The following is a 27,918-nucleotide window of genomic DNA, read 5'->3' on the forward strand; positions in this document are numbered from 1 at the left end:
CCGAATAGGTGTTTACTTTGCGCCAAAGTATGGCACAAAACCTATCCGATATGTGAACCTCCACTTTCGAGATCGGCAGGACGCAGCTTCGCTCCGTTACAGAAATCGCGTCACCACAACCGTTCTTGTGTGTGAACAGAAGCCCTCTCCGGTATGTTTTTCGTGACGGCGCAAAAGCTATCTGATGCTGAGTGAACATAGCCTAAGCCGGAGGAAAAAAATCTCCGTTTTCAAAAATTCCCGGCCGATATGTGTGGATGGGACCTTATACGTGTGCATACGTGGGGCATTTGTTAGGAATTTGACACTTTTTCTTTGGAGTGCTGCTGCAAATACCCCATGGTGGGGCCAGCAGATTTATACAAAGACACCACTGTGGGTCTTGCAAAAAACAAACAAATTCGCCAGCGCGGGACAAGCAAAATTATGTTTCCTTTTAGGAGCAAAAGCACGAACACGGCAGCTTTTTCAGATTGCATCCTTTTCCTATTCAGTTTCTTAAGTATAAAAGAGTAGTTGCCGGGTAGAAGTTCTAAAATTGAGTTATGTTTACGTTTGGTTTCCTTTGGAAACAACAGCTTTGTCCCTCTGTGACTGACTTTAACCTACTTTTCCAGGAAACAGATGAATACGACCAACGCTACGTGTAACAACTCCCAACAGTGTTAAGAGGTGTTGCGTCCGTGTTGGCAGTGGTGTGCAAATGGATGCCACAACTCACAACAATGTTGGGACCTGCAGTGCATCGTGAGGGTACAACCCATAAAACTTTGTAAACTCCAAGGAGATTATGTGTAATGCGCGTGCGTGGACCCAACAATGTTGGAAGAGCTTTACAAACGGATGTAACATTGTTGCACTACGCTTCAGCGATCACGGAACAAAAGAAATGTTGGAAGTTGTTGGTTCAAAAGCTGCTGAGTGTTGTTGGGAGTTGTTGCGCAAAGTGTGAAACGGGTCAAGCTATGTGCAAAAGGGGCCAACGATGTTGGGAGTTGCTGCGTCCGTTTACACGTAGCCTGACCAGTTTCAAACTTTGCGCAACAACTCCCAACAACATGCAGCAACATGCAACAGGGTGTGGAAACAGACGCAACATGTGACGTCCAACAATGTTGTGTCCGTTTGCACAGGGCTTAAAATTGTTTTTATTGTGGCCTGCAGTTAAAGCATCTGGTACATGCCGGGTATGCTTTCTAGTAACAGGTCGATGGGAAAGTGTTTCTGATTGGGGTCCATTTTCCAATTTGACTAATTTTACTGAATGGAGTTACATTTTCAATACTTACCAGAATGGAGAAGCTAATTTTTGTGGGGATTTGGCACTGTTGATGGGAACTTTCTGGAGGTGCCAATATGAGGGACATATTGTTGTTTTTAGAGTGCCTATTTGAAAGTTAACTACTGTTAGACAGACGAGAAATGCAAAGTTTATTTAATAGCTTCTTTCTTTATAAAATGGCTTGGTCTATTCGGAAATAAACGTTTAAGCTCTTGGTTATTAAGCTGTTTATGCCCCGCATTCATATCTAACAAAATCAACAACTTCAACTTGTTCCTTCTCCACCAAATCCTTCACTGTCATTTTTTCATCGAGCAAATAGTCTTGCTCAAGCAATACATCACTACTGTCACCCTTTTCAGCTTCCTTATCTTCCCTGTCGTGTTCGGAAATCACTGCTGGATTCATCCCCACAACATGCTGTGCTAATTTATTTGCCAAACTAAACATGGAATCCAATTTGACTTCATCGTGCTTGGGTTTTATAACAACAATTCCGCCGTACCTCCCCAAAAAGCATCCTCCAGATGACGTCACAAAGGAGCCATGTACATACCTACCAATCACATTGGCTTCTTCAGTTGTCATGGTTACCACTTTATTTATTTTGATGTTTTCTCCTAGTTTGCCAATAGTTCTGGTCACAGAATCTCCCACAGTTTCTCCATTGCTGTTTTGTATTTTCTCATTTCGCAGTTTGTGTTCAGGGATAACCTCTCGCAGGTGCTCAAGTTGACTACCAAATGCATTTATCTTTTGGTTTTGATCAACGATCTTCTTGCGCTTCGAAACTGCTATATTTGCAATATTGGAGACCAAGTCTACAAAAAGTTCATTCCTCGCTACAAAATCAGTCTCACAGTTAACCTGAAAGAACAAGAACAATCCTCTTTATATTGTTTTGTTGACTAAGATCTACTGGAACCCTGTGGCCCTCTAATTTATTCATAAAATCTCACTGTTTAACCAAAACCGACGGGTCATGATGTTAACACAATGGGTGGGAGAAAAAACACTCAGTTATTTTCTATTCTGAAAAAATTGTTGATAATTAGAAAGCTGAGTGGTTGCAATAAGCCTTTAAACTATTATACCAGAGCAAGGGTGGTGGTGCAGTGGTGAGAGCAATCGCCTCCCATCAATGTGGCCCGGGTTAACATCCTGGTGTTGATGCCGTACGTGGGTTGAGTTTGTTGTTGGTTCTCTCCCTTGCTTTTAGAGGATTTTTGTCCTGGTACTCAGGTTTTACTCCCTACTCAAAAACCAACATTTTCAAATTCAAATTCGACCAGGAATCATATAGACGAAGTCCCACTTAGTAGATGTGCTACCTCTAGATCGTTATTCATTGATTGATTGATCGATTTTTATCAGCATATACATTCGCTGCATTCTTCTCCATACATTTTCACTTGCTGATCATTTCTTTCTTTTGCATGCTGTTAACAATAGGAAATTTGCACAATGGCATCATTTTACCACTACGACCAGATTCCTTTACGATTTTCCTTTCATATTATAAAGGAAATAAACAGAGATGCAAAGAATCAACCATAAGGGAACACAGAAAAAATCTGAGCCCCAGATGGGATTTTCCTTTCGCATTTTAATTTGGTAATCCCAGAGAGGTTTAAATAACAAAAGCACTAATTTGCACAAGAAAGCAAAACCCTGATGGATTCTGGTCTTAGTAGTAAAATGACATCATCATGCAAATGGCCTATTGACTGAGCAGTGTTGCTATGAGGAGAAATAAAATGTTTGTTATTCTTAGCTGGTTTTAAAGGTTTCACTGTTTTTTTGTCAGAGTTCGAAATCCAAAGGCTTCAAAGTTAAAAGAAAAACTGACCTTAATCGTTTTCATGTGTACTTTAAAAAAACATATGAGCAATATGAAAATAGTTTGTTGTTCAATTACATCCTTAAATACACAAACTGATTTCATTTGTGTGGAACTTCTTGCTTAATGTTTAACAGATTAAACATGTTCCAAATATTTTTAAATAAAATTATTTTATCTTCTTAAGCATTTCAATCCCAATGTGAACATGTAGTCTGTGGACAGAGTCTTGTGGTGTAACAAGTCCTTCCCATGGTACCATTTGTTTTTCTCAGCATTTTGTAAAATGAAATGTTCAGTTGTCGTTGAATTTTGATTTAATATGCCTCTTCTGGGGATGAGTAGGTTAAAATGATCACAAACCAAAATAAACTGAAACAACTTAGTCACCTCAACCATGGCAGCAAAGTTACCATCCACCAGAACACCAACAAGACCCTCTGAAACTGTCCTTCCTTGCAGTTTAGTTGCCTTTTCCCAGCCTTGTTTCTCTGCCTCTGCCTCCAGCCATCTCAGAGCTTCATTGTAATCATTCTTATTCAACCGCAGACTTTCCATGCATTTAGCAAATCCAAAGCCTGTTTCTTTCCTTAGTTTGGAGAGAAGTGACTTATCGACTTTGGCATTGGACTGCTGATTAGAGGTCAGTAGACGAGTCTGAGAAACAGCTCCTAAAATATAACAAACAACCTTGCCTTCAAGAGTCCCTATCAGCATCAATATTAAAGAACAAAACGTCACAAGTTAAGGTAGCTTAAGGCAGTCCCTCTCCAGCATGTCTCTTAGTTACATGTTTGAAAATAAATACTGTCGCAATGTAACAGGCTGTGCCCTGTTCCTCACTCTGTGCAAGATTTTGAAGCCTACACTTTCCCTCCCCACCCCTGCCCCTCACCAAGTCGTCAATGGGCATAATATTCTCACTTGAATGCTGAAAATTTGACAACTCTACAAAGATAAATTGAATTTAAAGGCTCGAAATTTTATCACATATCCTTAATATAAGGCCTGGTTCAGATGCCGAACATTTCATGAGCCAAACCTAATACATTGAATTAAGTTCATGAAAAGTTTGGCGTATGAATCAGTTAGGAACGCCTGTTTGAGTTTGGAATGGCTCAGCTCTTCTTTTCGCCTAGCCCGGCTTGGAATTTTGCCTTTAGGGCGACTTTGGAACAGCTTTGATTCAGACGCTGAACTTTTCATGCACCAAACCTAATGCATAAATTATTATAACATATTTTGTAAGCAGTTTGACTGAAAGGAACATTTTTCACCTTTTAAACCCAGTTCAGCTGCAATTAAGATGGCGTCTGAATCAATTCAGCCAGTCTTAATAGTTTGGGTCGGCCTTAATCACAGGAAAAAATAATGAACTCCCATTTTTGGATATTTTAGGGTATTTAAAGAATACCCACAAAAATCCCAAATTTGGAAGAGTGAGACAAGTCCCAATCAGGGAACTTGGTTGGGAATTCCCTGGTTGGGACTTGTCTCACTTTGCCAAATTTGGGATTTTTATGGGTATTCTTTAAATACCCTAAAATATCCAGAAATGGGAATCTGTTATTTTTTCCTGTGAATTCCAATTAGGTTCAGCTCATGAAAAGTTCAGCGTCTGAACCGGGCCTTATTTGTCTCCAAATTGAACAAAAACAAGAAAATGCAATCTCTGGGTTTTTACCGACAGGGAAGATCGATGGTAGCGGGTAGAAATTACTTCACTTTTAGCTTTATGCATCAATCAATTGCCACTGTGCCCAGCAACCCCCACCCCCCTCTCCCCAGGTTACTGCAGGGCATTTGCCTGCCTTGTCAGTCCTTAAGGGCGGAAAAACGTTCTGTGCAAGCTTCTGCGCATCCCTTATCGCAGGCTCAAGGCGGGTTTTTCTGTGTGTCGATTGTGTTTGTTTGTTGCTGGAGTTCTGAACGAAATGCACGAGGTGCAAACGTTTGCTCCCTGTAAAGTATTTTTATTTGACATGTTTGCTTTTTTTTCGTCGCTTGAAAATTACTTTGGATTCAGAACAACCAATGTTAAAGGAAAAACAGATCATTCCGTCAGTCTGAGGTGGAATAAAGGTTTTTGAACATTTCTTAAGAGGCGAGTATTTTTCTGATTGAGCATCCCATTAATTTATGAGTTGATTTCGCCGGGATGAATTAAAACCCGCTTGTATTCTGTTGTCAGTAGTTACTGTTACTTTTTTACATGCCCAGGTTTATTACCTTTGCAGAACCAGCTTTATCTTTGCCTTCAGTCAAAAAACCATATTGCTGTTATAACGCATCAGAGTGAACAAACTTGTGCTCTTATTAAACTTTCTCGGAGATAGAAGGCCAGCAAGCTTACTCAAGATCATTTTTCTGTTGCTCAAGTAATAATAGTTAGAGTTTTTTTCATTTTTCATTACATCGTTTTGTTTTCCAGTGAAATGTGAAAGTTTCTGTTCTGTCTGAAGAATAACTTTCTGTACGCAAATTGTCCTTTTCACTCGCTGTGAAGTAGAGAAGGATAACTCCCGGCAGTGACTTCAAAACAATTGACTCTTTTCTCGTATACAATTGCTGCAGCTTGATTTGACTGAGGCGAGCAAAACAAACCCTTATGTGCAATTTTCTGTATTTTCTAATGATCGGCTGAGTTTAATTTGCTTAAACGAAGACCCTCGCATGGACCGGTTAACCTTATTGAAAATAGCTAAATGGTGAATCATGGCTTGGCTGCCAAGTTGCAACTGATCTTTTGCTCTTGAGATCTTTTGGTATAAGGTTGTTTTCGCACAGAAAATTCATTTCTTCATTGTCAGCAAGAAGTTTTTGAAATAATGTAACTTTAACATTGTTTGAAGGAAATCCTACTTACGCATTGGTTTTTGACAGATGTTATGCGTGTTCCACTTGACAACACAAGGCAAAATTTATATATCTTGCTTTGAAACTGATTTTTGGGAAGATTTTACTGGATAAAGATTGACCTTTTTTCTGCCCACATATCAACGCAATAACTTATACATTGGGGATTTTGTTTATATTTTAATGATCTGCGAAACAAGTGTCTGATCGAGCGAGGTTTTAAAAGTCAGCTCAAGTGAGACAAAGTTCAGTGACTTCAAACATATTGTGGGCAAGCGTTAATTTTTTTGGGCAAATCACTGTCCAAAGATATGTTGTTTTTGTGTCCACAGTGGAGCTCCGGACCTTATATATTCAGGAACTTCCTTATATGAATACATTTCGTGAATACATCTTGAAAAAAATCGGACCTACGCGTGCACTTTTCCAGTACAACGCCAGGAAATTAATGCCTTTAATGTCCGTTTTACTATGAGGTATTCTTCGAGAAAATTAAGTAACGACAAGGTTATAACCACAGCTTGCAACTTTTGAAGACAAATTGCCTGTTCTTTCCAGGTTATGAGTGGAAACATTTTATTTTTAGGCAATAAAATATTTGAAATCACTCCATTTTTTCAAACCTGGCCAGGGGATCTGGGCTAAAAAGTTCACGCATGCTCATTATGTTTTTCCGCTCTGAATGTCAGTCCTGGGGTAGGGCATTAACAAATTTTGTGCTGCCCAGGGGTGGAGCATTTGTCAGCCCCGGAGCTACCCCCAAGCTTTTGACACACATGTGGTTTCCTATGCGAATATAACTACACAAAGGATTTTACTGGAAAAACAAGCAGACTGGCTGATCTGTCAAAGAAGGAAGAAATTGTAGAGGGTTGTAAAGTTTTGTTCTCGATTTTATGCATGCATTTCTTCATTCCTTATCAAGCCAGAATTACATTGTGAAATTGGGAGCTATTGACATGACTCAATGTTTTTTTGGTCGTTGAATCGAATTTCTGTTGATGTTATTTGAAGAACACCCTTTTGTATTTACAAAACTATTCAGAACAGATAACTTTACAGCACACTATTAATTTTAATGTCAATTTTATAACAATACTAAAACCATAAACTGGTGTCATTGCAGTGTGAAGTCTTAATTAGAATAGCACAAACAAAAAATCGCACATTGAAATGCTCAAAATGGCACTACTTGACTGTGCAATTAATGAAAAATGTTGTAGTGTTAAATGGAGGTTGTGGCATTTGCCCTCTTTTGCTCTCTTTCTTCATCCGCAACCCGGGGGATTTTACAGTTCCAGAGTCCCCATCCCCGGGAATTTGCCACCCAAGGCAAAAAAATGCTAATGCCCTGGGTTCAGCCTGGGGGGGAAGCGGGGATGAGCGCAGCTGGAATTGACTAATACATTTATACGGCTCGTGGCTCGTAGCTCCACAGGAAAAAATAACAGATTCCCATTTTCGGATATTTTAGGGTATTTAAAGAATACCCATAAAAATCCCAAATTTGGCAAAGTGAGACAAGTCCCAACCAGGGAATTCCCAACCAAGGTCCCTGGTTGGGACTTGTCTCACTCTTCCAAATTTGGGATTTTTGTGGGTACTTAAAATACCCTAAACTATCCAAAATCTGTTATTTTTTCCTGTGCTCGTGGTTCATGTACTATGTACGACATTTTAATATTTAGATTTAAAAAAAGGGAAAGATTCAAGAGTCACAAAACAGAGGTGACTAAAACCCTTTTCTTACAACTCTGAAAGTAGTTCAAATGGGGTTCAAATGATTGCTATAATGTAGCTGTATAAGCTTAGTGCTGTACTGTATACTTCAAATCAAATTTGAGAAATGTTTTTCTGCATAAGTTGTCTTCAATCTCACGATTCAAAGAGTGCAAGAAAATAAATCTACAATAATTACTCCATACCTATGTTTGACCTCAGGTTACAGAGAACAAATCTCGCTGCAAACGATGAAGCACACATCTTCGAACATGCCATCGAGAAAGAGGCCATCTTGAATCAAATCAGTCGAGGAAGAGTGGTGCTAGTTCCAGGATTCCCACCCTTCCCTCCCCAATTAGTACCCACCCCCCTCCCACAATAAAAAAAAGTATAATGAAAAAATTAAAGAAAAAAAAAACATTATGCATGGTTAAAATGATCTCTATCACAGACAATATCGGATTCTTCATAAAGCTGTAAATGTTTTTCCATTTTCTTCATTGCCTCATTTTTGAAAAATGGAATCGGCTTCCACCGGGGCCTCGCATGATTGTCACTTTTCCTCTCTCCCCTCCCTTAGGTACATAGTTGGGCAGACGTGCAAACATGGCGATAGTCACTTCACTGGTAAAAGTGTCTCGATTTCCTCAATTATTTCTAAAAAATTTTCCGTTACTCAAGGTCTTTTAAATTCATTCAATCTAGAATCGTCCGCCTCTTCATTTACAAGGAAATCTGGTTTTTCACAGCACTAGCAAGCTCGGAATACCTCGTTCGAAGCGAGGTTTCTTTGTGGTAAGCAAATGAACCGTTGCGTTATGAAACTAAAATAAACTTAATACCGAGTCTGTTTCCGGGTGTAATATGGCATTTGTTGCCAAAATCACTTAAATCAAGTGATAAACGGATGATCTAAACACACTTTTAAGAAGCTATTAAACATGAAAATTATTAGCTGTACAGTTGCGGGCAAGTTGTGCAATTCTCTCAGCTACAGCTGTATATGTGAGAAAATGAAACTGGTCAAAGTGACATTTGATCAAAGTTCAGTTTTGGCGTAAAGGTAAAGGCTATTATGATCGATACGTTTTCCCTAACTAGATAAAGAAAACTGATAGATGATTCTTTGTCTGCTTAATGTATACATCTGAAGAGAAAACTTTTTATCCATGCGGCACTTTTTTGATGCTGTGATTATTTACTGCATGTTCTTATCTTATATTTCGTCCATTAACAGCTTCTGGAGACAGTGATATATCGATATGATAGTGAGAGCAGTTATTTTAAAAGACAGAGGTCAACGAAAGAGTTTGAAATACGTCTAGATGAGGTAAGGACCATAGCAATAAATGAATATTGTGCGTGTACATGTATATAACTGAATTATTTTGTTGGCTCTCTACTCTCGATTTAAATGTTCTTAAAACATAGCCAGTCTTAACGGCTTAATGTTTTTCAAGTTTGATAAAGATAGCTGACAGTCATCGAAACTGTCAACATCAATAAGACGTTAAGACTGGCTATGTTTTAACATTTACATTGACTGTTTAACTTCACTAGCCTGATGAATTTCTTCAAGGCTCTCTACTCTGGTGGAGTTAAAAGAAAAAAGAAAATATGGAGACATGTTTTAAAGTTTCCTGATCACGACTCCTGACTTGTTATAAACACTTGGACTTCATTAGCTAACAATAAATTATTAATGCATTGAGATCATATGTGATTTATTTCATATAAATTTGTCGCATTGAGATCATGTTGGCCCCTTGTCAGGTAAACTAAGGTAAAGGGCAAGACCAACAAAAAACTCACCACAATCCTAGGACGTAAACCCAGATTAGTGCTCTCACTATTATGACACCTTTGCTACTCAAGGTATTTGAGATTAATAATTATTATTATTTATTCAAAATATTTCCCCAATACTGATTGGCTAAAAGCACATGCATAACTCACCATAACCAGTTATTGATGACCAAATTAGGAAGAATTTTGTGTTTAACGAGGAAATGACGTCAAAAATCAGATCTCGGAGGATGTTATCCACCTTGGCCTTCAGCCTCGGTGGATAGCACCCTCCTCGATCTGCTTAAAGGAACAGTATCCCGTTACTGCGCATGCACCAAACTTTGATTTTTGGACAGGATGTCCCGAAAGCAAAAGATGCGAGGAGAGTAAGAGAACCTTGAAAAACCCGTTTGCATCGCGCTTGGCCGAGTTCAATACTACACTAAAACCTCTCAGGATTACTGATCAATGATATTTTGTTCCTGTTAAGTTTCGATCTGGGCCAAATCTGGATTTTTTGGCGTTACTTTTATTGCCGTTGGCCGGAGGACCAAAAGATGCGAAGCGCTTTGATGCCGATTGAAGGCTTATAATTCTTCTGCCAGCTTCCATACAAGCTCAGATAATTGTGAAAGGAATACGTAGAAATGAAACAGCAACAATGAAGACTGTAAGAAAGACCACATTGAGATATTAATGTGATTGAGGAGATCTTGTGGAGGGGAGCTTCATGAAGCAGAATGTTCTGCAATGACGTGTTAGTAAACTTTTAAATGAATCTCCCTACGGCCGACAAAATCAAACAAACAGGCACTACATGTTTAGAAAAACTAGTTCCATGAAATCATAATATAATTTTTGACTAACCTTTGCAGTGATTCATAGCTTTGAGATTGCATTTTTATTTCTGTCTTTCCAACGTTTGAGGCTAGAACGCGAGCAAATAAGGCAGATATTACTGGACTTGGAACAATTGACCTCAGACACAAGTTTCACATTAGAAAATCTGGTTTTAAAGCGAGCGGAAAGAGATTTTCGGGTCGCGAGGAGGCCCTGCTAGCGATAAAATCGCGATGAGTCTTCTTGCCGCGAGCCAAATTTTAAATAAGACGAAAGATTTCTTCGAAAGTCTAAAATATTGCCTGAGAATATAGACAACAAATCTTCGTCGGCGGTGCGGTCCAGAAGGAAATCTTGTCGAGTCAATATGACAGTTCTATTGTCTTTTGAAGAAAAAACAGATGACGCTCACGTGTGCGCATTATCAGGACACTGTCCCTTTAATTCTTCATATCCTACTCAGCCTCATTCATTAATAATTGCTAATTAGCTGGCTGCTATTTATACAGAAATCAAGCAGCCAACTTCATTTGAAGTCTAATCGAGCCCATTAAGTTATTTTGTCGTTGTAGTCAGTTGCAAATTTAATGTAAGAGATTCATTTTTTTTTTTTAATTTTCCTGTACTGCACCAATACCCCCTCCCCTCCTACCCTTCTACAGTTGGTAGACGGACATTTAACCCTGAAATTGACTGTATAATTCTTGCTGTTTTTCTGTTTATTTTAATTGAGGTGTGTGAAATCACAGAAGTTTTGTTCCCAAGTAAACAGTACAAGAATTGCAGCTTCGGTGTGACTCTCAGTGATTCAGATACGGAATATGTTTTCTCAGCTGAGGTACTTATCCGGCCACTTATGCAGGTCTTTCCTAAGTGTTGCGCCTTCATGTGGTGGGGGGGTTTGCATGCCCTGATGATTCTGGAGGCTATACCAGCTGAGACCTTGGTCCCTGGTGGGTTTAACCATGCTGAACACTTAAAATTAAAGACGGATTGGACAGCTAAGGTTTATAAATTTATTTGCCCAAAATTTCGACTAGACAAAACTAGTCTTCATCACGGCTGGAAAAGCTAAGTGAGAACAGAATAAACAGTTACAGTATATGAAATAATACATAAATAAAAAACAACTAATGTGATTGGTGGAGGAATACAATAGACAAAAACTTGTGTAAAGAGGTTACATAAAAATATATGTGGATAGATTAAATTTCATCTCGTCTGCCCCATCCCATACTGTTCAATTGTTTTGCCTTTAGATATCAAAAATCCTTCGTGGGCCATTGGGTGAAAGGCCAGATGAATTACAATGCGTGGCCCTCCAGGTTGGGGGTTAGGCAACAGGTTAATACCCCTCTGTAAAAAAAAATATATCATTACGAAACTAGACACACCGCAAAAAGGTGTTGAGGCCTTATGCATAAGGGAGTGCAAAGAGGCAGTCAGATAGTGACATATCAAGCAGAAAAGTTTACCAAAAAATTTTACCAGACCATTCTGGTGAAATTTTTACATTACAATATTAACAGTACTGAATGCATGTATTTATGAATTTACACGTTGTCTCCATTCCCTATGCCTACTGAGTTGCTGATTTTGGCAAATCTTGGATAAGTGGGAAAGGCTCTGTTTAAAAGGGGGCCAACATTCCTTTAATACATTGGTTAAGGGATCTCTTGCTTAGTGGTATATTTAATTAAGTTTATTGACAAAGAAATTTTACAAAGTGCTTATAATAAAACCAACCTTTTATTTTGCTGCATTAATTGTCTTTTTCAAATTTAACGTTGAAATTTACGCTGTTTGCTTGTTAGTCCAGAGAAGAAATGGAACGATGGGTGCATGGTCTCAGAAGAGCAAAGGAATTCTGGGCGCAGCACTATAGACGGGAGGAAGTCAAGCTAACGTTCAGACAGAACCTAACTCATCTTAATCAAACATTTTTAGTGCAAAGTGAAGCACCAAAATTGGTAAGGCATAATAAACTGACTTTGGTTAATCCTTAATATTTAACTGGGTTGGCCAAAGGCTGGCCCAGTTCATAAAATACCTTTGATTTTCTCTCGGGGGAGGGGGGGTATTCCTGGCGATTCGTGTAGGGGTGTGCATGTCTGACTCTCGAAATCCTGACCCTAGACCCTATTTCAGACCAATACGTATAAGGCAAATGTAAGGGAGTACCCCTGCCCCCTCCAGGATTTTTGTGTCAAAAAATGATGCTACTAATAATTAACTTAGTAATCCCGGGGGGTATTCCTGGGAATTCGTGGTTGGGGTGTGTTGTCTGGCTGTCCAAATCCTGACCTTAGACCTTAGATCAGATCAATACCTATAAGGCAAATGTAAGGGAGTACCCCTGCCCCCTCCAGGATTTTTGTGTCAAAAAATGAATGCTACTAATAATTAACTTAGTAATCCCGGGGGGGGGGGGGGGGTATTCCTGGGAATTCGTGGTGGGGGTGTGTTGTCTGGCTGTCCAAATCCTGACCTTAGACCTTATTTCAGATCAGTACCTATGAGGCAAATGTAAGGGAATACTCGCCAGGGGATTTTTGTTGTCATGATGATGAACACCATCTATTATTAACTTGGTAACAATAAAGCATGTTAAGTGAAGGCCCCCATGGCCCAATCCCCAGTGGGTTTAGCTCATGACTTCATGTGTCTCATAGTCTGACTGTTTTATGACGAAACTAGTTTTTGTCAGTAATGGAAGATGCGCAAAATTGCCAGCAGAAACCATGCTTTGTCTCAACTTCAAAATCAAAGGCATTTTAATTTTTGGGAAATGTGGGGCTACAGCATAGTAGTTGCAGTAATTACAGGGTTTTCTTTAAGGGTTTAAGTAGCTGGAGTTTTTTGAAAAGTAGACGGTTGTGGGTCTGGAGGAGCCATATGATGGGCTAAAGCCCATTGTTTCTAGAAGAGTCCGGGGGCCTGCTCTCCTGGAAAACTTTTGAAAACTGAACGCTGCAAAACGCATCCTGGCATTTTGGGCCTTGAAACTTTCACATCAGAGGGATGAATTAAGCTGCAATTATACCGTGAAAATCATGTTACTCAAAGAAAGACAAAGCGAAATTTCAATAATACAACCGTGTAAACGAATAGTGGAATGATATTTTTTTGTATCTTTATGGTGGTTTTGCTAGAGCTAATGATAGGCACTGCAAATTTATGTTTTTATTAAGCCTAAGTTTAGTCCGGATAAACATCATCTCCTCGCCATATCTTGACTCTTGAAGTAACGAAAGTAGCCGGTGAAGCCTTGCATAGAAGCCGGCAAACTTCGCCGGCTACCGGCTCTTATATACAACCCTGAATTATGGATCAATTAAGGTTTCCGAGAAACTGCACACCTACCCCTCCCCTAACCCAACGTTTTGCCCTAAGTGTGAAGTGTTAATGTTTACTTAGGGGAGGGGTAGGTGGGCAGTTTCCCAGAAACCTAAATAGATCCGTAATTATCCAGATTTCCGTAGGTTCTGTGTCAAACGGCAACAGTGAGCGGCTTTTTTTTGCCAAAGCATCATTAATATTTTGGGAACAAAATTATCACACCTGTTTTCTTCTAGGAGCACAACATTTTCAGCACATTAGATGGAGAACAGTACGTATATACCAGCATATAATTCATTTTAAATCAATTTTTCATTTTAACAGCATAATGTCAGTGGAAGGACTAGTTTAAATTCTTGGATGCATGAATTAAGCAAAGGAACAAATTTTCGGCAGGCACTTTGATAATGCAAATGTGTTACTCAGTCACTCACCATTGAGCGGGCACTTTTTAATTGGTGGTACAGTCTTTTTAGTCTGCCCCAAATAAAAGGACCTCAGCTGTGAGATATCAAAACAACAACAATTGATTGTTGTAGTCGTCAATCAAATGTCCGTCAGAGGGAACGGATGGCAGTGTAATAAAGAAAGCAATCTACATGTACCCCAAACCAGTTCAACAAATAACAGGAAGTTTTTGAAACAGAGCACATATTTAGTAACATGATGTTTGGAGGGTCACTGTAAAAAAGAAAATACCTTTACTTGAGGATATACAAAGAGTGTGTTGCTGTGTTTTTCTTTCTTTGAAAGGTAGTCAGTGTTGACAAGCATTAAAGTCTTCTTTCTGGTCACTTGATGGTAGAAGTAGGTTTTCTAAACTAACTATCTAGGGATAAGTTCCTTGAGTTTATCCTTATTTATTTTCTTTTGATAACTTACAACTTAATGGTGTTCATCCTTTCTTTTATCAGCATTGCTCAGGTAATAGTAACCACATGGGATGGCATTCTTCACAAGCTCCTTCTTCCAGTTGTCTTTGATGCAGAAGAGCTTCTGTCGGCGCTTAGTGGAAAGGTACATTTACAAAGAAAAGGATTTGCCGCTTGTCCCACATGCAAGCTTCAACAATCCTCCATGGAAATCTGGACAGTAACTGACAGTGGAATTGGTAATTTCTCTCAGAGATGATTTTAAATTTTATATTTGTATAATTAAGGTAGTCTGCCACACAGCTGTTGTATCTTGTCATGCTGGAGGGGAGGAGGAGGGGAAGAGCATTGCATGGCAGGACAAAACCGGCTGCGTGGCAGACTGGAATTAAGGTGGCTTGCCATGGTTTCCAACATTTTTAGCACTTCTGCTTCTATTGATCAAATTTATTTATTGAATAAAAGTGACACTTTTTCAGTTTCAGTTTTTCAGTAACAAGAAATTGCCCAGTGTAATTGTAAAACACGTTTTTTTACTTTAGTTTAAAGCTTTTGTAGAAACAGTAGAAAACTTGCCGTAATTTTATTTAACCAACTTTTTTCCCCAAGTTTCCCTCAAATCGGTTCACTTGAAGCTTCTGTTTTCTCCTCTTAGCAGTTAGGCAGTGATTTTTGTCTTAAGATAAGCTTTTCATCCATATGTGTTCACAATATCGGCGCTGTAATTTACTGCTAGAGCCTGTCACATTTCAGGAAAGAAATTGCACCATAAGCGTGATGCATTAGATGTTTCAATACATGGACGACACTTTTATCTCTTGGTGCACAATTACAAGGTACAATGTTTGTCTTTTTGAGAAGTGTTGACATGTTTGCGGCTTGTCAGGACAAGTCCTTCGATTTCTCAAGTAGAACACTAGGAATATGCTACGTCTTCCCATGGATACGAAGATGATTTTAGTATATCAAGAGTTTTAACACCAGTTTTATATTCCATGAGATGACTAGGACAGGTTGCTAATAGTAACTCCACCTGTTTTATTGGTAATGAAGTAGCCTTGTGATACAAGGCTAACTTGTTTGTAAGCAAGCAAGCAAAAACATTAATTTTGTGGAATAATAGTTTGCAGGAGGTAAAGAGGAGAAGTGGGACGTCACGTTACCATGGTAGCACTATTTCTGGATGACAACCAACGACGACGGCGACGGCAAGGAGAACGGCAAAAAATAATACGTTTATATTAACAAACAACAACTTTGCACGTGCATCACGCCATTTTGTACATTTCTTTGCCGTCGTTGCACCACTACGACGTGAAACTTCCTAATTTCACGAGCCCGCTTTATGGAGTAGGTAAACACAACCACAAAAATTGTCGCTTTCTTTTTCTAAACTTAGATAACGATCGATACTGTCCCAAAGAAAATTTTGCCAAGATTTGCCAAATTAAATGAAGTTGAATAAGATCGGTGAAGTTTGAAATAGTGCGAATAGACTTTAAAGTGACTTTATCGGTTTGTTGTCATCCAAAAATTTTGCTACCATGGCAACGTGACGTAACGACTTCTCCTCTCTATTCCAGCCAGATTTAGCGCCAACCATCCCCCATTTCTGCAAACCCCCACTCCTGACCAGCAACTGAGCCACAGTACTCGTCAAAAGTCTTGACTGACACTTGTGTGTCGTTTTCCCCTTCCCCAAATTTTATTTGGATATTACAGTCGTCTCGGTGCTCCAAAGTACGCGTGGCTCAAAATTGCTGAAGGAGAGGGGCACATTTTAGTGAGAACAAAGGTGCAAAGAGTGAACGTAGGAAATTTTCGAGAAAATTCAAACGGTGCCTGTTTCGAGTATTGGAGGTAACCAGGGTGTGGTTCAGACCAAACGGAAATATCTATTTCTGAAGATTACTCGAGAGAGATTTAATAAATGTTTTGCACATTACAAGCAGAAAACATCTGAGTGTCCGGTGAGAAAGAAACGGTTTGGGACTCACTCACTGATTTTATTTCCGTTCTATGCAGCTGCTGATAGTACACTTTGAAGATGGCACATTTCAAGTTCTTCCTTGTTTGGTTTCCTTAAGAGCAAAGGAGGTACACATGTATAATGTCACTCTTTTCCAACTGCGAATTCTTGTAATTTCTATAGTGATCAAGTTTCCTTCATTTGCTTACCTTACTATTCTAAATATTACGCCTTTTGTTTCACATACCGTAAAATTCCGAAAATAAGCCCCTCCAAATATAAGCCCCCCGGGGGCTTGTACTTGGATAATTGCCCTCAAATACAAAGTAAAGCAAAGCCAAAACGGTAAATTTACTTCCAACTATAAGGCTAGCACAATCGATTTTGAAACGCAAATTTCCCTCTGTAGATAAGCCCCTCAAAAAGGACCTTTGAAAAATATAAGCCCCCGGGATTATTTTCGAAATTTTACGGTAATAGGCCATTTCCGAGTTGCCCAAGGCCTTTTTTTAGTTCAAAGCGAGGCTAACTGCGAAGCCATTGATTTGAAAAGGATTTTTATTCTCGTGCTGATGAAACTCATTACCATAAGAAAGCTTTTGCACTTAGCCTCGTTTTGAAAATGAGGGTTTTGCGAGAGGAATAATTGTTTTAGTAAAATCCAACTATCTAAAATATCGAGGCAAAACAACTTTAGCTAGCTAAAGATACACTTTAATCATTTTCTGCCCGCCAAATTACCGGCGCTTTTCGCTACTAGTGGGCTATAACATATAGCCTAGTAGTAGCTCAACCAATCAGAACGCAGCATTGATGACAGACCACTAGTTGGATTTTACTAATACAGTCAACTCTCTCTAAGACGGACACCTTTGGGACCGGCACTAAATGTCCGTCTTAGAGAGATGTCCGTCTCATAAAGAGTCAAATAAAGGGAGTAAAGAAAGGCAGGGACCAACTCTAGGTGTCCGTTTTACAGAGGTGTCTGTCTTATAGAGGTGTCCGTTAAGAGAGAGTCGACTGTATACCATAGTTTCTCCCTTTTCTATTTGTAAAATTCTCATTTATTTACCAGTAAATGTGACAATGTATTTCCTTCTTCTCGCTTGTACTGTAGGTTCCCTATCTTCCAGTCTTTGCTGACAAGCTGTCATCTCTTGGTTTAAGTAATTTTGGTCTGTTTCTTATTAGCGATTCAGGGACAGGTAAGTAAGTAATGAACACATTCACCAATAAGCAGGAAAGGTAGCTAAACACTGGCAGGCTAGATCGCATACCGCATTTTACTCGAGTAAGCGCCGCCCTCGAATAGGCCACGCATTTGGGACAAAAAAGCTAATAAAGGCCATCCCTGAATAAGTGTGTGTAAAGCGCGAGTCTCCTTTCTACCCTTACCCCCTCGCTTTTTTGCACGCTACTATCTCCTAGTTTGCGTTTAGAAAAGAAAGACAGCAGTCTGAAAGTCTGAATACACGAGGGGGGGGGGGGGGGGGGGCGGTTGGCTGTACGCGTAGGCTTTTATATCGTAATAACTATTAATCTTTTTCGACTGGTACTTTTTCCTTTCTAGCTTTTCCCTTCGACCCAGAGGAACAACCTTTGAAACACTCATTTCAAGGTGATTACATATGTACCATGGGTCATAATCTTGTCACAATGAGTTGCAATACCTTATTTAATAGATTAAATTTAAAAAAAGGTAAAGAGAAGTCTGCGTTCGAGCCAAGTGGCCCTTCAGGGCGGAACCTATCCGGGTTTGAACTAGGAATATTAATTTAGGCTGATTTATCAACAGAACGGGAACGTCAGTTGACGACGGGAAAGCGCACGAAAAGGACTAAAAGCGACTTTCGGTGTCCAATTTGCCGCTCTGCCATTGGTCAAGCCAGTTGTTTGATGTGCGCACGCCATCGTCAGCTGACGTTCCTATTCTGTTGCTAAATCAGCCTAATAGCGAGTTGAAGCAAAGAAGTTTTTGAGCAACGCATGTCAACGGGAAGTGGACTTTTTGCGATATTCTCCGGTTGTTTCGCCTAAATTTTTGGGCAAGTCGTCTCTATAAGAGCAATGACACTATGCATTACGAATTTGGAAGGATCAAGATAAATTAAAAGGGAAAACGCCTCACAGTTGACGTGTGTCACTCAAAAACGCCTTTGCTTAAACTCCTTGTTGCTACTATCCCATGCGCGGAAGCTAGTCCATGCGGGGTTCTCGCAAGCACTAAATTCGCTCGGCTGGTGCCTATTGATGCCCGTAGGTGGAGTGAGGCACTCTGAGCGCAAAGTATCCTACCCCAGGAACACAAAACAATGACCCTGGCCAGGGTTCGAGCCTGAATCTCTTGGCGGAGTTCATTACGTTAACCACAAGGCTACCTCGACTCTCTCTCAATATAATAATGCAATTTCAACACTCGAGTACATCATTTTGTAACCAATAAAACATAGCGCTTGTTAAATTCAGGTTGAAAGGAGCCATGTCACGCTATTTACCATCATTTTAAAAAGCTGTCTTAGTGTCAAGAAGCTGGAGTTGCTCTCGGCGTACTCTTACGCTTCTCTCGTGCTCTCCAAACTTCCCGCGTGCAGCCATAACTCGATATACGCACGCTAACAGTTGTTATTATTCATTCAAAATATTTCCCCGCTTCTGATTGGCTAAAAGCACACGTTTAATTCACCATAACCAGTGATTGATGACCAAATTTGGAAGATTTTTGACTTTAACGAGGAAATGACGTCAAAAATGCAGCGTTTTCGTAGGTTAAGGCACCGTTAACCGAGAAGACCTGGGGACGAGGTTGAGTTGTTTTGGTTGTGAACTTGAAAAAATGGCGGACATTTCACTCGTTTCAAGAGTAAGAACTAGGCGAAAAAATAGCTAAAAACATGGCAAGAACAGCAAGAAGACAACTCGATGGGCGACATCTGCTATTTGGAGAATATTTGCGGAGCTGGACAAACCTAAACGTACACTATCGAAAATGAACTGAACATCGATGGATCGATGGAGGTAAGCATGTTTTAGCTATGTTTTTAAACTAGGAATTATTTTGAATGAATAATAAAACAGTTATTGAATTCGGCTTTCGTATCATATGAAGAATTATGGAGATCTCGGAGGGTGTTATCCGCCTCGGTCTACGGCCTCGACGGATAACACCCTCCTCGATCTGCATAATTCTTCATAAGATACTCAGCCTCATTCATTAACTGTTAAATAATGAAGTGTCTGCTCTAGCGAGGTTGACTTTCTATGAAAATCTGTTCATTGGGCAAGAAAGAAGTGTCCGTTGTCCGCATTAATTGGGTTGAATGTAAAGAAAATGTAAGGGCTGGCCCAGGGACAAAGAAAACTCTCCGTATTAAGCGGGTGTTCGTAATACGGGGTTCGACTGTAGTTTTGTTCACTTTCATTTTATATTTCCCTTCTCGAACTGTTTAGGGAGATTCCTTCTGAAAGAAAGAGTGTTAACTGCTTCCTCGCCTGTGTCTCCTAGTGGTTTGGATATACAAATACAGCAGGTACGTGGCTTAGCTCCTCTCATGAGTTCAATCAATCATTTCTTTAAAAACGAGACATAGTGATACTAAAAAGAAGGCTCGTTACAAGAATGCTCGTGTTTCTATAGCAATAACTTAAATCTAACTAAAAATGAAGAACATTAACTATCTATGCTATTTAACAACTCTTAAAACTAACTCAATAGAGCAGATATTGCAGCGACATTCGTCTTGGTCCAGGTTCAGTTCTTTGAGCTTGCTAACGAAATTCTTAAGATCGGAGGCCTCCCTAAAATGTCACCATTCAAGCCATGCTCCTTAACAATTACGAACAGTTTATTGTAAAGTGGTTTTTAAGAAAGTGTTTAAAAAGTATAGAGTACTTTTGTGACTATTCTTGCTTTCGTGATTGGCATCACCGCACTTTGCGATTGGTTCAAAATTCTCGCGCCATTTTTTCAACTAATTGGAAGTAACACCATATTAAACACTTTCAGCTTGCTTACATGCTTGTCGTGGGATATTCTTCGAAAACGTGTATTAAGAGGGGTTCATTTGATTACTAACTCGGAATGTGATTGGCGGACCTAACAAATTTTTAATCGCTATCACTTTGCAACCCGGGTAGAAAGATGAACCGTGGGTATCGATCGTGTTTTCAATGTAAAACAAAAGGCGGTCCCGAAGGATAGAAGGGTTTGCTGGGATTGCCTGCGTCGCAGACACTCTGAACCTTCTGTATAGAGCGTCTGCGAATTTGTACACATTATCGTGTTCGAATCCTGCAGAGTCGCAAGGACATATGTAGGCGTTTTGATTGGCTTTTTCTTACGCTGTTTGTGATGAGTCCGATGTGAATTAAGTGTTGACAGGCCAAACACGACTAATAGCTCGACAAGAGACGGATTGAGCTTGTAATAGTGTGAAACGTGACCTTAGAGTCAGCTTGAACAATAGAGGTTTTTCGTGCTCTCTGTTTGTGTAGTTTATGCAGTGCATGGAGTATTTGCCGCTTTGAGTCCCACATGTAGAGGTTATGAAGCTGGTCTGTTCCATGCATATTGAGTAATTAGTTACGGTGGTTTATGTTTCGGCAAATGTTTTCTGACAGGATTTGATCGTGGATGCAGTTTCTGTGGCTAAATAACCTTCTCTTTGGTTTTATCCTAAATGCCTGGACTTGAATAGCTACATGTGTGTAGTTTTTTTTTTTTGGCCGTGAATATCATGATTTGCTACTTTGTTTTGACGCTAGAACTGCTCTTTCATTGTTTACTGTAAACGATCCTTGGCAACTCCCTTCTATGAATTTTGACACGTCACTGTGCTCAGCCGTCACGCAGATGTAAGAATTAGGCCAATCGTGAGGCGCATAAGAAACCCGTGAGAAACCCGCCTATCAGAAACGCTCACATATGTGACCCTCCACAGGATTTTAATGCTAAAGGTGAAAGCACGCGCACGACACGCTTTCACTTTAAAACAAAAGAATTTATTTTAACACGCTTTAGCACGCTTGCAATCTTGTCTCATTAGCAATTTCTTTTGTTTCAGAGGACACGCTTGAGACAATTAAGCGTGAGCAAGTCGAACAAAAGAGCGTGTTAAAGTTTTCAAACAAAAGCTCCGTGCGAAAAAGCACAACACGCTTTCAGTGGGCGCAAAAGCACGCAAGGCGTGTTATCTATAAGCTAAATAAATTTCCTCCACAAAAAGGAACCGTAAATGATTATGAACGGCACCCTTTTTTGGTAACTATCGAGAAAGAAAAAGTTATACCTCAGCGATCGCAGCGATAGTATCTGATTGAAAAAACGTTGTCGCTTGAAAAGTATAAACAGTGAACGGTGTGACCTACTTGATTTATGAGTAGAACTATATTAACATTGCAAAATCAAAGTTCTTTCCAGAAATGTTTACTGACGAAGCTGTGCAAAGGTTATCGTAACTTTCTTTAATTTAAAACACATTTGCAATTTTCTCAGAAACAGTGATCTTTCGGACTTAAGACACTTTCTTGCCGATCGTAGCAATCGCGATCAAATATAATAGAAATCATCAAGTGCCAGGATCACTAAATTGTATTTATTTTTTAGCGATTGCAAGGATCGTAGTGATCAAATGAAAACCAGCCTGCTTTTCTAGATGTACCAAAATTCCAAAACGTTTTCAACGTTGCTTAATTGATCCGGCCGACAATAACACAAAAAGCGAAACATCAGTTAATTAATGACTGTTTCACCGCTTTTTGAATAGTAAGCAAAAAATGTATTTTTAAACAAAATTCCGAAATTGTATGGTGCTTTTTTGTTTGATTCTTTGTTTTTGCCACGATAATACGGTGTGTTCAGAGTACTAAAGTTCGATCCGAGAATTAAATTTCTGTCAGTCACACACTGAGAAAAGAGAAAAAGAACTAAATTAAAAGTAGTCCGCGTGAAATTCTTGAAGGCAATCATTTGTTCCATAAAGTTCGGTCATTGAATTAATTCATCGAGCTCGATCTAAAGGTGTGACGGTCAAGCTACTCGAAAGTGATGTTGTTTGAAGTTATGTCGTCCAAAACCTGATAATATGAGTTTTGTCGCCCAAAATTCAAAGAAAAGTCGCCCGCAATCCTCCCTCATTCTACAGTGTTTTTAGTTTACAGATTCTTGCTTTTTTCGTCCTGTGAAGAACGAGATATAGTACACGTTTACAGCGCTTGATTCGTCTTAGCATAGCGTAACGAGATATCTTCACATAAATTATGATTGATAGCGCTTCGAAATTACAAGGGCTTCAGCATTATTTTCCCGAAAAATTTAGCTTCCAATTAAAAGTTTTAGGAAAGTGAGAATTTTATGGTATTTTCGGTTCCGAAAATTTTAGGATTCCTTAATTCTCTACGAAAAATAGCTTAACTGGGGAATGAAATGGAAAAAATTAAACTTCAGAAAATCGTAAGGAATTTATTAGATAACCTTCGAAAATTGTACATGCATGGAACGGTCATCTAGAAATGTTTAGCCTTCCTCAACCTATAGAAAATTCTAGGCAGCTTTTGTTTCTCCGATTTAATTACCTTCGTTCGTCTCAGCATGGCTGAAAGAAATATATTAAACTAATTTATTCAACTTCATTTCTCTGTGCATTACTGCTAATAAATATTCCGGTGGCATAACTATAATTTTCAGGCGACATAACTTCAGTGCCTCGCATGCGATAGCAGGCCTCTTTGCGATTCCGGTCAACAGCCGACAGCCGGAGGAATTGGTTTACACTGATCTCGCGTTAATTCCAGGCTAGACCACCATTAAGTCGTGATTTTCAAATGGCCACGGTTACTATCAAATTCCAAAACAGTCTCAATTGGTATATTTGATTCACTTCGACCAGTTATCAATGCTGATTAAATCCGCTGAAAACCCAAGCCATTTTTATCATCTTAGCGGTTTTAGTAATCAAGCGTGTTCTGCATGTCTTACCCAAATTGCACGCTAACCGTGCTAGAATTCGCACACTTACCGTGACATATGGCACGCTACAAAAAAACAAAAGGTCTAGCGTGTTAAATTTGCCAAAACAAAGGCAAGTGTGTCCGTCTTTGTTTTTTGCAATTTAATATGCGCATATCCGTGATCTACGGCACGCTAAGCGTGTCGTGCGCGTGCTTTCACCTTTAGCATCAAATACGCTCTTCTCACATATGGTAATATGCCCGTCTAACCTCGTTTACGGGTAAAAATTCTTTTGAAATTCAAATACGAAAACGTTGTCTGATTAGCATTTCAAAGGATTTTTTACTCAAAAACGAGGTTAGACGGGCATATTACCATACGTGAGAAGAGCGTATTCCTGTGGAGGGTCACATATGTTATTGTCTTTGCGACTATGCAGGATATAAGAACGAGCTTTTGTTCACTAATTCGCAGACGGACTATATTGATGGTTTAGACGAGTGCGTAAGCCGGCTGCAACACAGGCCAATGAACTGAGATCCAGCGTTGAGCTAATTATATATGTAGGGCTACCAATTCCAGATTTCGTTTGTGTTGCATCATGTTGTTAGCCGCTACTGCTATCCATTCCGAAAAGTTGGGAATCTAGTATTTTTTGTATGATAACTTGATTTTAATCGTAAATAGCTCTTTGGCATACATGTACCTGTGAGTTAGCTGGTGAAGTTTTCTTTTTTAACTAACCCATGTAGCTAAGAGTATGCGCCACTTGAAATAAAGCATCTTATCTTATCTTAGAGCTACATGCATCAAGGCGTGCAATTTAAACAGGTTAAACCCTGCCGCTATTTATTTGTTTCATTTCATTTTGAGGAATGGCTTCAAGACTTCGCCTTGAAAGGTTTGGTTTCAGTTAAACGGCCTTACATAGTCAATTGCTACTAAACTTCCATGAGACAACTCCCAGAATGGCGGAATACTGTTGGAATTTGAGACCGTTGCTTATTATAGAAACTACTCATTTTATTGAAAGAATGCCTTTTTTTACCTTCTTCTTTTTCAGCGGAAAAAAGTACTGCAGAACGTGAAGAATATGAAAGCGTTGAAAAAACTGGAGCGACAACAGTGTAAGCAAAATAGTGCATTCCCTTTGAAAAAAACAAAGGAAACAGCGCTCAACCTATCTGGAGATCTGATGTTCCACTTTGACCATTACGACGTGACTAATGATCAAAACGAACCTCAAGTAAACAGAACTAAACACACAACTCAAAATGGAGATTCGCACATATGTAGCTCGGTGGATTTTAATTCAGTTGGACAAGTGAACAGAGAGACCACTGACATTGGCAATTCATCTGATATGTCTCAAAAACTAAGCGCTTCTTGTTTGCCACAAATGTTGAGTGACCCAGTGCTCACAGAATCTTTGGAGCTACCAAAGAGCCCTCCTAAAATGGAGTTTCCACACGGGAAGATGAACGAAAGCATGAAAAAGGAACACAGTTACCAATCTGTACGTGAAAGTTTGTGTAAAGATGATTGTACATTGCCAATGAGAATCGGAGGTGAGCCGTCCTTAACCGATGGTGGGTGTGTGGAATCTATTGTTACTGTAGAAGGCTTAACTATAAAAGGCAAAGAAACAAACGTTCAAACTCATGATGTGGCAAACGGTGAATCTGTGAACCACCAAAACAGCAAACCTACAAACGAAGAAAATGTTTCGTTCGAAAGGCACACCTCTGTCATTAACGAAGATACTACTGGGGTAACAAATGATACGAGTGGAGGTGAGTCGATCAAAAATCATTGCTTTGAGCGAATTGGTGGAGGTACTACGTCACAGTATACAATCAAAGGGGAAACACTTACCGAATGCCATCTTCCGGATGACAAAACTGTGGCAGCAAACACTAGCAGCGACGATGACGCGTCTGTCGAAAGCTACTTCTCTGCGGAAGGAGACGAGATATCTTCGCAAAATGTGGGCAATAATAGCCTGACAGGTGCAGCATGTAATGATAGCAACCCAGCTTTAGCTCACAAGACCTTATCGCACAAAGCGATTAATGCAAACCTAGGAAGACCAACAGGCAGCATTGACGTCCAGAACGTTTGTAAGGAGCGACCGCACCTTGTGATCCACCAGTGTGACTACACCATTGTTGGTTCTCCTCGCGTTCTGGAGCTCGTGTTGAAAGTTTGTTCGGGTAGGAAAATGGACGAAGAGGAAGTAGGCGAAGCAAATACGTTTACAAAAATTTGCCTTTCCGGTTGGCATTTGCAATGCGAGAATGGGACTTGGTCTATGGTAGAACGGGGCCGAGTCCCCTCGTTCATCAATGAGAGTGCTTCTTCTACTGTCAAAGTTCAATTAACCCAAAATCTTAAAGCATTGTTTCATAAAGAGGAGAAATTATGGACAGTAGTAGAGAATGACCATGTTGTCGATGGAACTTTGGCTTTAACAGGTCCAGTGGAGGACCAAACTCTCAATAGCGCAATAACGAAAGAATCACGGCCCGAAAACCTGCGAAGCGGATCCAGCTCTATCCTGGATGTATTTTTATTGAAAGGTGAACCCCAAGGTGATGCTACTTTTCACAGCGAATCCGAAAACGTAAATCAAAAGCAATCTTTGCCTGTTACATCGAATATCCCGGATGAATCCTCAAGAGAACAAAAAGGTGGGCACTCTGAAACCAACTACGATGCCACTCACGTTTTCGAAAGCAGAGAAGGAAAAAACAAACCTGAAACACATCCCAGATTAGGTTTGTCTAAATCAAACTCAAAACACTCCCCGGAAGATGCCTTGCGTGCCGCCATCCAAGGGATTTTCGATCAAATGTCCAAGTTCGGTGGAACGCCGGAGCAAGCACTTGATGATAGCAAACATAAAGACATTGTTGAAGGTGCTTGTGAACCACTGTGCAAGGCTCTCTGGAATATACTATCAGTAGGGTTACGGAGAAAGAACTTTCTTCGGAAATACACACTGTGGAATGTGGTGGAAAATTTCAAAGATATTTCCAGTCACGTGACTAAGATTGTATCCTGGGTTAACAAAAGGTACGTATTTCTCAGTGAACCTCAAAAGTTCCAAGCGTTTGTTTGCGAATGCCTCAACATTGGTCATGGGACACTACATCGGTGGCTGGATAGTTTTCTAAGACAAAAGGAAAGACTTGGTAACTATTATGGTGAAACCGCTCTAGTTTTTCAGCTGCCCCCCGCAACTCTGGACGAACTTGTGGTTGATTTATCAAGAGTTAGTTCTTTACCATTCCAACTTCATTCTGAAAGTTGGATAAAGAGGCACCATCACGACCGAGATAGCCTAGCTTTCGCGTTTGAATAAAAACGAACTGCAAAAAGTTAGACCATCAAGACTGGGGGAAATCTACACGAATATGGACCTCAGGGGAATTTTTTCTCTAAAGCTTGTTTAGTTCTGCACTCATAGTCTTTGGAGCTCACTGGGAAATGAGATGCCCATGCCACTTTCAACCCCGAAGGACCACGATGCTGTGTTTTGTACTTCTTATTTATTCTCTCTAAATAACTTTATACCTTGATAAAAATGGTTCGTTGCGTTGAAGTAGTTAAAAATAAATGCCATTACTGCCCTGTCTTTTTTATATAGTCATCTTTGTTTTTGAACAGAGTTAAACAGAATCAAGCAAGCCATGAGAATGCGTGAGAATATTCGTTCAAAGCCACAGGTTTGCTATCCACTAAGTGTATGGTGGACTGTGCGGTTTATAGATGACCTCTTCACACAAACAAGGCTTCCTTAACAGTTGTCTATGTCAAACTTTCCCTGGTCGAGTAATTGGGCTGATCATTGCATTGTGGGGCTGTTTGGGCGAACTAATTGTGACCCAGTTTCCCGCTCATCCTCCTGATAGTCAATAGGAAGCTTAAGCACGGCGACGGCTACTAAAACGTCACTTAAAAAGTGAATCGCGCTGCTTCAAACTCCATCTCCTCTAGTGCGTCAATTGTTAGCAAATTTTTCTGGAGTTGAATTCTAAAATATTGTTTCAGGAAAAGAAAAAAAAAGGCGTTGTCTTGCGTTCACGTACGTCTTCCCAACACCTGAAATTAGGCATTTTCACGTCGTAGTCGTGGAGTGACGGCAAAGAAATGCACACGTTCAGAGTTGTTGTTTTGCTAATCTAAACCTATTGCTTTTTGCCGTTCTCGTTGACGTCGCCGTCGTCGTTGCTTAAGCTCCCAAATGAAACGACAGATGACAAGAGATTACATCTCAAAACAGTCCCATGGTGCAGTTCGATTTAACACCGACCTAGTCCCACGCGACACCTCCAAGTCGGCGGCCAAAGAGAGAACCCACTACAAATACAAGTATATAGACCTCTAAAGATACGAGATGCAAATTTCCATCGGTTTCTATGGAGTCTCACTCTCTTCTCTTCGCCTTTTGCCTTTTCTTCG

At 39.8% G+C, this 27,918-nt stretch overlaps 2 protein-coding genes across 2 annotated transcripts; one reads left to right on the plus strand and one right to left on the minus strand.

Moving 5' to 3' along the window:
- Positions 1-1,399: 1,399 nt before the first annotated feature.
- On the minus strand, positions 1,400-8,012 carry LOC140939970 (elongation factor Ts, mitochondrial-like). Its single transcript, XM_073388875.1, has 3 exons — positions 7,904-8,012; positions 3,513-3,793; positions 1,400-2,149 (listed from the first exon to the last, which is right to left on the minus strand). The coding sequence occupies exons 1-3, from the start codon at positions 7,989-7,991 to the stop codon at positions 1,511-1,513; spliced, it is 1,008 nt and encodes a 335-aa protein (XP_073244976.1). The 5' UTR covers positions 7,992-8,012; the 3' UTR covers positions 1,400-1,510.
- Positions 8,013-8,306: 294 nt separating this feature from the next.
- On the plus strand, positions 8,307-27,098 carry LOC140932040 (uncharacterized). The gene is made up of 13 exons (XM_073381704.1): positions 8,307-8,327; positions 8,406-8,495; positions 8,938-9,030; positions 11,062-11,166; positions 12,143-12,298; positions 13,904-13,938; positions 14,582-14,778; positions 15,293-15,375; positions 16,565-16,636; positions 17,626-17,713; positions 18,079-18,126; positions 19,956-20,035; positions 24,518-27,098. The coding sequence occupies exons 1-13, from the start codon at positions 8,307-8,309 to the stop codon at positions 26,816-26,818; spliced, it is 3,369 nt and encodes a 1,122-aa protein (XP_073237805.1). The 3' UTR covers positions 26,819-27,098.
- Positions 27,099-27,918: the final 820 nt, after the last annotated feature.

The sequence above is a fragment of the Porites lutea genome, chromosome 1, assembly GCF_958299795.1.
Source record: "Porites lutea chromosome 1, jaPorLute2.1, whole genome shotgun sequence".
In the NCBI taxonomy this organism is placed as follows: domain Eukaryota; kingdom Metazoa; phylum Cnidaria; class Anthozoa; order Scleractinia; family Poritidae; genus Porites; species Porites lutea.